The sequence below is a fragment of the Cyclopterus lumpus genome, chromosome 2, assembly GCF_009769545.1.
Source record: "Cyclopterus lumpus isolate fCycLum1 chromosome 2, fCycLum1.pri, whole genome shotgun sequence".
NCBI lineage: Eukaryota > Metazoa > Chordata > Actinopteri > Perciformes > Cyclopteridae > Cyclopterus > Cyclopterus lumpus.
In genome coordinates, this window is record NC_046967.1 from 7,431,323 (window position 1) to 7,439,467 (window position 8,145).

Sequence of the window (8,145 nt, forward strand, 5' to 3'; positions counted from 1 at the left end):
TCGGGTCCTTAATATGATTCTTGCCTTGCATCAGGATGAAACATAACATAACCAAATAATGTTTGCCTTGTGGTTATGAGATGCTCCTCTCTTTCTTATCGTGGCCATGATAGCCATATTAGGGCTGCAGTTAACGATTATTGTCCTCATTATTTTTGTTAGAAATGTCAGAAAATTGTAATAAAATAAAATAAATGGCCATAAAAACTTCTCAAAGCCCAAGTTAACTTATTGAAATGTCTTGTTTTGTCTAACCAGCAGTCAAACATCTGAAGATATTTAGTTTATCGTCATAGAGGGGAACAGAAACAAAACAAGATCCTTTCTTCTGTTTGGAAATGGACTTCAATGACTTGATTGATTACAGCAGTTGTTGACAGTGATGTTAGAATCACTCACAGAGCCGCTTTAAATCAATGAAAACCACAGTTTAGCTGCCACAGCCTTTTACGGTTCATGTCCTTTCAGCAGCAACAATAATCAGTGGCACCATAGATATGACGATTCAGGGCATCATAATGACTCTGAGGTGTGCAGCATTTGACAGGAGATATTTCCATGAGCCTGGAAGCGCATTGTCTTTGAAAAAGCACCCAAAACATCATATTATTCGCCAAATAAGCCCCGAGATTAATCCCTCAAGGAGTCAATGTGTTCTGTGATTTACTTCTATGAGAGGATTTTATTTATTTATAATTTTTTTATCCCCTTAACTGTTTACTGTGTCTTTCTCTTTCGCTCTCTTCTCTCCGTCTTTCTCCTCGTTTGGCCGATTAAACCACAAAAGAGATGTAATTTTCGAAGTGCAGACTGACAGATAAAGTGAGTCAGCATTTGTCTGAGTCATTATTCGGCACATGAATCCCGGGTAATACTGGGAATTTATTCCACTGGAGCAAAATATGCCAGTGTCTCTGTCTCGGTTTCTCTTCATGCTGTGTGTTGTTTATGTTTGGATATCTTCTACTGGCATGCATAGCAATATTTTAGCAATTGTATTTTAGACTATTTTTTAAAGAAGATTTGTATAATATATTGCAAAGCATATTGTCATTATCTAATATACCATTAAGTATATGAGATAATCAGCGAAATGTACTTAAAGTATCGAACTTGAACTTATTCACCATTTTAAATTTAGTTTGTTTTTCATGTATTATATCCAAACCTTTTCGGAGTCCTTCATTGAGGATTTATCGGATCCCTTTCAAATCTAGTTGGTATGACCTTTCCGGCTAATGTGGCGTTTATCTACGAGGGAATAGTTAATACATCCAACGATGACGTCATAGGTCATGTGACGACACAACATTTGTGGCCCTTTACAGGTATACAGTTATGGGACTTTCCGGAGCTCCTCCTCGAGGAGTCAACAGACCCATCTCAAATCCGGTCAGCAGAATCTCAAGACATTCACTGTGCTAACCTGCCAAGCTTTCAGGTTTCCTTGGAACGGCGTCCCTTTGGCGAGCCGGGAAGTTTGCATGTTTCGCCGTAACACAGGACGCTAGCTGTTTGACTCGACTTTACACGTTCCAATCCCCCCCGAATTGCACATAATGGACAACCTACACACCTATTCATTTCCCAACAGTCCCAAAACTCTGTATATTCCTCATACAAATGATCAAATGCAGTTTAATCTAGCAGTCAGACAGTCTTTGTTCCTCCGTACACAGCCACGTCTTTGCTGCAGCTTTCTTTGATTTTCCAGTGAGGATCCCGACCACGTGGGTTCTCGAGCGCACACCTTGGATAAGACTCGCACAGCAAACAAAAGAGTAAGATAAGCAAAAGGTTTTTAGGTGTCAGATCCCGGCTCTCACCCTCTCCGCGGGTCCCTTCAGATGTCCCTCTTGTACAGTTTTTTTTAGCTCGTGCACACTTTTGGCATTTGCATCTCAGGCACGAGCGTTACTCGCGGATCAATCATGGCGGGGCCAAAATCAGAGCGGCGAAAGAACGAGGAGAGCTTTTAAAAATGTCACCCCTATAATTGGTGGCCTGTGCGGGGAGCTCGTCGATTGTCAATCAGGCACTTGCTGAAAGGCAGGCTGCTCCTAACCGCTGGTGTGTTTGGGCTTCATTAGATGGGACTCTTTACACGCAGGCTTTCAATTAAAAAGAATCATAGTTTACTCTAACGAGGGCGTCATGTACATCACCAAAAGACTGCAGCGACACACGCTTTCATTACGCCGGTATGATGCCTGTTGCTCAGCTGCCTGTCAAGCTGCATTCTCCTGAACACAACGTGTGTGTGTGTGTGTGTATATGTGTGTGTGTGTGTGTGTTATCTCATCCATCAGAGAATTTCACTACTCCGTCTGTCAGTCAGCGATCCCTCACTGTCACCCAGACATGGGGGGATGGATGATCATCTATCGTGTTTTATATGTGTGTGTGTGTGTGTGTGTGTGTGTGCGTGCGTGCGTGTGTGTGGGCGTGTTCATCCGTCTGGCAGCCGGGTGACACGCACTGCTGTTGATGTCTCAGTTGGTGTCAGCAGCTCCACTTTTCATCTTAAATGTGTCTGGAGTGGAGGCTGAGAGCCTGTACAATACCATCATGCTCTGATCTTTAAACGCTTTGAGAGGGGGGGCCCCGTGGCGCCCCACAGAGCCCCAAAACAACAACAACAACAACAAAAACACTTATAGCTATCTTTAAAGAATGTCCTTGAATAAATCATGATCATCTTTTGCTCTTGCAGACGCTGCTGTGTGTTTACATATGTGACTTACATGTTTTTTAAAGGCCCTCTAAATTGTAGGAAATTAACAAAGATTTAATGCATTTTTATATATAAATAGAGATTAAATACTAGAAAAGTGGTGTAAATGGAAACGAAAAGTGCATCAGAAACCACATTGACCTCATTGACAAGCTCAGACAATGAGGACGCTGGGAACTTGAGTGAAAACAAAGTCATGTACCAGCTTTATTTCACTGCACCCAGGGTCTACTGTTAAGGTATACTGTGCATTGTATAGAAGTCTATGGGGAAATGACCATACTTTTCACTTGATTTATTCCCTCAGTAAACATTGTAAACAAACTTCTTCAATACAGCATGTTTATTTGGTCAATTATGGTCCATTTAAACTAAAAATGGCAGGGCTACGTTGTGATTGGCAGGGCTACGTTGTGATTGACAGGTCGCTAGCACAGCGTTGCCAGGTCTGGGAGTTGTACATGTTAAACCGCTTTGCTTTGTGTTTTCAGTTTCTAGAGGTTAATCGTAAAATGTCCACCTGAAATGGTCTGATTCAGCGTTTGGTTGCACTCCATCCTCTTGTGTCACTACTTACTACACTAACAAGGTGACAATGGCAAAAAAACAAGATGGTGACGGCCAAAATGCAGAACTCGAGGCTTCCCAAACCAATGGGTGCTGACGTCACACTGGCTTCTTCCACTTCTTATGAAACCGTCTATGCCCCCCCCCCCCCCACCCCCCTCCCCCCAGCTCAATGACACCAGAGGAGCACATCCCCAGACCGCGGACTGACAGAACACGGCCCAGTGGACCACCTGCAGCATCACACGAGGCAGCGAGAGTGTAAGCCAACCCAGATGCTCTCTTGTTTTTGAGCCAGCGTCGGCTCATAATGAGGGCTCATAATTTATGATTGAGCGGATTATTTTAGTTTGAGTACCTTTAACTAATTTCCTCCTGCTGTATTCCCCATCAATGCGTGTCATGCCGGGCTTTTCCCCATTATCTGCACATAAATTGTACCATCTTTGTCCCCCCCAAAAAAACTGTCTTCCACCTCTGTTTGTTTTTCCACAGTCCCCTCTTAGGAGGGGACACAGCCCATTTGTAGAGCAAAGCTAAATGAGCAGCCACCTTAATAGAGGTTTATCTAACCAGGCATGCTAATATTTGTTTTCCATAATTTCCATTTAAATTGACAGGGCTGGTGTGTAAACAGCTGTTTAGTGTGTGTTCCTGGGGGGGGTAACAAATAAATTATAATATTTAAAAAAAACATACACACACACACACAAAACAGCCATCATCTTAATGAAGCCTTACAGCCACGTCTGGTAAAGCATTTTGCAAATCTTAATACAAGTTAATCATAAGTGAAACAAAGGAGCCGGCAGCCACCGCTTTTTCATTTTTTTTACATCTGAGACGATCTGAAGAGACGCATGTTATTTAATTTCCTTCATGCTGAGGACTCGCACAGACAGCCTCTTGCTAACAGTCTGCTCTCTACTTAGCCGTCTTACCGTCCTTTAAATTAAGAGCATTGAAGTTTCAGAAGTACTGCTTATAGTGAAGAGATGCATGTTAAACATGTTCATGATAAAAAACTCCTTCTGTCTATGTAATCAAAACACAAAGATATTCAGTTTACTTTGCAATATGACAAAGAGAAGCAGTATAACTATCGATTATCAAAATAGTTGCACATTCTATCATCCGTCGATCAATGAATGAACTAAGAATTTCTTGACTTTGTTCCAGTTGCATGAAGCGAGGCTCACTGACCACAAATGTCTGCAAGCTACAGCCGATCAAAGGACATTCAGGGAGGCACCTGGAACCCGTACTGTGGGCTACAATGCAATGCAACACATTTGGACAGGCAGCCTGCGGAGCAATATTTATATATATATATATACATGGCTCTGACATTAAATCAAACCTGAAACACTCGGATTCAGTTAGTGTGTCCACACGAAGGCAACTTTTTGTCAAACAATATTTATTTGCATATATATGACAACAAAATGTAACCGATTCGGTATCGATGCAAGACATCCCAATTTGCTATCCTTCAGGTGTGGTTACTGGGTTATTTAGCGAAACACCAAACAGAACTCGAAGCGCCACGGTTTACGCTCGTGGTGGCGGCAATCGAGACGGAGGCGATCGAGGCGGCCTAGATTCATTGCAGCTCGTCAAAATGCGTTTAGAATGTGTTACGCTGACCTCATCGGACAACTTCAGCCGATTATGTCTTCTGGAACCGGTCCAGCTCATCCAGTTGTTGTCAAGTCGTTGCTCCCATTTTGCCATGTATGCTGATGATGCGCTTACTTGTGGGCAGATAACAAATAAATAAAAAAAACACGGGAAAATGGCGGGTATTCACGTGTCCGTAATTTAATAACCATTCGAAGGTCCGGTCGCACCAGAAAGTGGCATGAAAAGATTTGGTTGCAGAAGCTTGATGACGTCGGGAACTACTGGCGAGCGAACAGCTAACATGCTCTCCAGCTGGGAACATGCTAGCCAGCTGGCGAGCTAACGGCTAACATGCTCTCGAGCTAGGAACATGCTAGCCAGCTGAGCCAACAGCTAACATACTTGCCAGCTGGGAACATGCTAGCCAGCTAAGCTAACAGCTGTCATACTTGCCAGATGGGAAAATACTAGCCAGCTGAGCTAACAGCTAACATACTTGCCAGCTGGGAACATGCTAGCCAGCTGAGCTAACATGCTAGCCAGCTGGTCCCCCACCGTAGCCTTCTGAGCTTGTGTCTTGCCCCATAGCTCCCCTTCCATGTCCCGGCCTTCATTGGATAGCCTTGGTTTTAAGCTAGCCCGCTTACCAACTGTCAGCGACAAGCTTGCTATCAAAGTTCGCTGTTTATTTAAATCACTCGTCGCGTAGAGCTATCCGCAAAACACGTCTTTTTAGCGAAACAGTTAAACACAAGTGGACGCTACTAACCCTTCCCTCCACTCTCCAGCTCTCGGCCTGTGGTTGCAAATCTGTGTGACCAAGTTCAACAACTAGTTGAAAAACCAGCGTCTGTTTTATTACCGCAAAAGAACGGGGTGAGTTGGCATGGATGGCGTTAAATACCGGTGTGACCGGGCCTTGAGTCCAAACACTGGACTCTCAAAACAGCTGATCTGAGGGTACATCTCATTTCTTGACTAACCCCCTCTATCTGTTGTCATTGGAGCCTGAAATATTAGGTGCCATTAATACACACAGCTCTGAGGCTACACTCCCCCCCCCCCCCCACCCCCCTAAGGTATTTTAGAAATATGTCAAAGGAACTTAAGAATGATGCCTTCTCAGCTCAGAGCGCGTTCGAGGTGTTACTGCGAGTCTGCACAAGGAGGATCCGTACTCTGGTGATAGCAGAGCAGTTAAACTTGAGTCAAAATCAAACACACGCACACACACACACACACACACACACACACATACATACACAAAAGGTCTCTCACTAGATGAACAAGAACATATATACATATATATATACACGGTTGTAGATAATATGCTTGTGTGCTGCGGCAAGCGCCTTCAAACGAGGAAAAAAAAACACAATTTGGACTTGTGAACAGTTCTCGGCGCCGGGTACCGGCGTCTAGTCGGGGTACAGGATGAAGCCGGAGAAGGTGCTGTACTTGTTGTTGTTGCCCCCGTGCGCCTTGCCGCCATCCAGTTTCACGTAGATCTCGTCCCCAGAGTCCAGGTGCAGCACCGCACTGTTGCTGGCGTAGTCATAGTTCTGGTCGGCGTCCTGGGCGATGGCGCTGGCCCGTACCTGGGGGATAGGGGATAGGGGATGGGGGGCAAATGAGGGACGAGACTACATTAGTTGACAAGAGACTAAAGTTCACTTATGGCTGAGAGGCAAAAACCCCAGCTGTGATGCAGCTTTAAAAATAGACACTAAAAAGGGAATGCTGGGTAATTTAGAGGTTTAAACCACTTTAGCTACTTTATACTATATATATGGTAGTAAATACAATTATTAAATCGCCCCACCCCACCTCACTCTTTAGCGAACACATCTGATAGTATCTGACCCCTCATCCAGCTGCAGCTGTAAACATCTGACATCACACACAATCAGCGTGTGCACACACGCTCGGGTTGGACAAGAAATATCACCGATGTTACCATGAAATCCTCACTTATGAATAGTAAGAGTAGGGCAGGTATATAGAGGGTGTTAATAGGAAGAAGGGATCGAGCATCGTGCACGTTGTGAGAGCAAAATTAGGAGGTTATAATCTTTATCTAGGAAAAATAACCCCCCCCCCCCTCGATCATCTACACTCACCTGTCCGTTTTTGCACAGGTCAGCCCACATGCTGGTCCCGTCCCCTCCGCGCATCAACACATGGTAGGTGAAGAAGTAGATCCCGGACACATGGCAGGTGAACTTCCCAGTGCTCGCGTCGTAGTGGTCCCCCAAGTTTGTAATCACGTCGTCAAACTTCAGCACCTCGTACCCCTCGTGCGGGTTCTTCAGGCCGACGTAGAACGCGATCCTGAAGCTGTTGGCGGTGGAGTTCGCACCGTCCGTCCCGCCGTTGTCGGGGCCAGCGGGTCCGGACACCGCGGGGAAGGCGAGCCTGCCGTCGCCGCGCTGCCCCGGTGGCCCCCTCGGTCCCGGGGATCCCGGCTCTCCCGGCGGGCCCCTGGATCCGGGTTTACCCGGTCGCCCCGGCTCCCCGCGGCTCCCTTGCGCCATCGGTGGCTGAGGGGCGACGCCGTTCACGTTCTGGATCACCTCCATGGCGGTGGCGCCCCCCGGTTTCGGGGTGTACGGGTCGCAAACCATCCGACAGGTGCCCATCATCTCGTAGTAGTGCCCGGAGGTCTCTGGGGTGCGGAGCAGCAGCAGCGGGACGGCGACGGCCAGAGCCAGCAGAACCATCGCGACGACGGTCACCAGAAAGACCGACCACTTCCTCCGCGCGGTTCGCGGACGAAGGGACGACAGGAAACCCACGCAGCCGTTCTGGGGGGGAATTGTGCCGGAGGACGAAGGAAAAGAAATGGAGAAGAAGTTGATTAAGTGCGCATCCCTCGGCCCGGCTCTTCTAAGTGGCGGCTTCGTGCCCCTGGGCAGCGGCTGTGACCGGGGAGAGGGGAGCGCGTCCTGGCTGGCTGGATGGGTGCGCGCGGACAGCGGCGGTCCAGCTGCGGCCAGCTGCCAAAGTTAGCGAGGAGAAGACCGGAAGATAAGGGGGAGGTGGCCTTCAAATTAAAACAGCAGGACGGGTGGCGCCTCTGAATAAAGAATAGAAAGACATCAGCTGAGTAATTTAAAACAGACACAGGTTTAAGGGTTAAGGTTAAAGGCACGAGGCGGGTCAGAACCAAAACGGAAGTTCATTTTTAATAAGCATTCATTAAGATGGGAGGCTGCACATTT

The 8,145-nt window shown here is 46.5% G+C and overlaps 1 protein-coding gene across 1 annotated transcript; it reads right to left on the bottom strand.

Moving 5' to 3' along the window:
* Positions 1–4,795: 4,795 nt before the first annotated feature.
* On the bottom strand, positions 4,796–7,886 carry LOC117741443 (complement C1q-like protein 2). Its single transcript, XM_034548503.1, has 2 exons — positions 7,045–7,886; positions 4,796–6,522 (listed from the first exon to the last, which is right to left on the bottom strand). The coding sequence occupies exons 1-2, from the start codon at positions 7,642–7,644 to the stop codon at positions 6,343–6,345; spliced, it is 780 nt and encodes a 259-aa protein (XP_034404394.1). The 5' UTR covers positions 7,645–7,886; the 3' UTR covers positions 4,796–6,342.
* Positions 7,887–8,145: the final 259 nt, after the last annotated feature.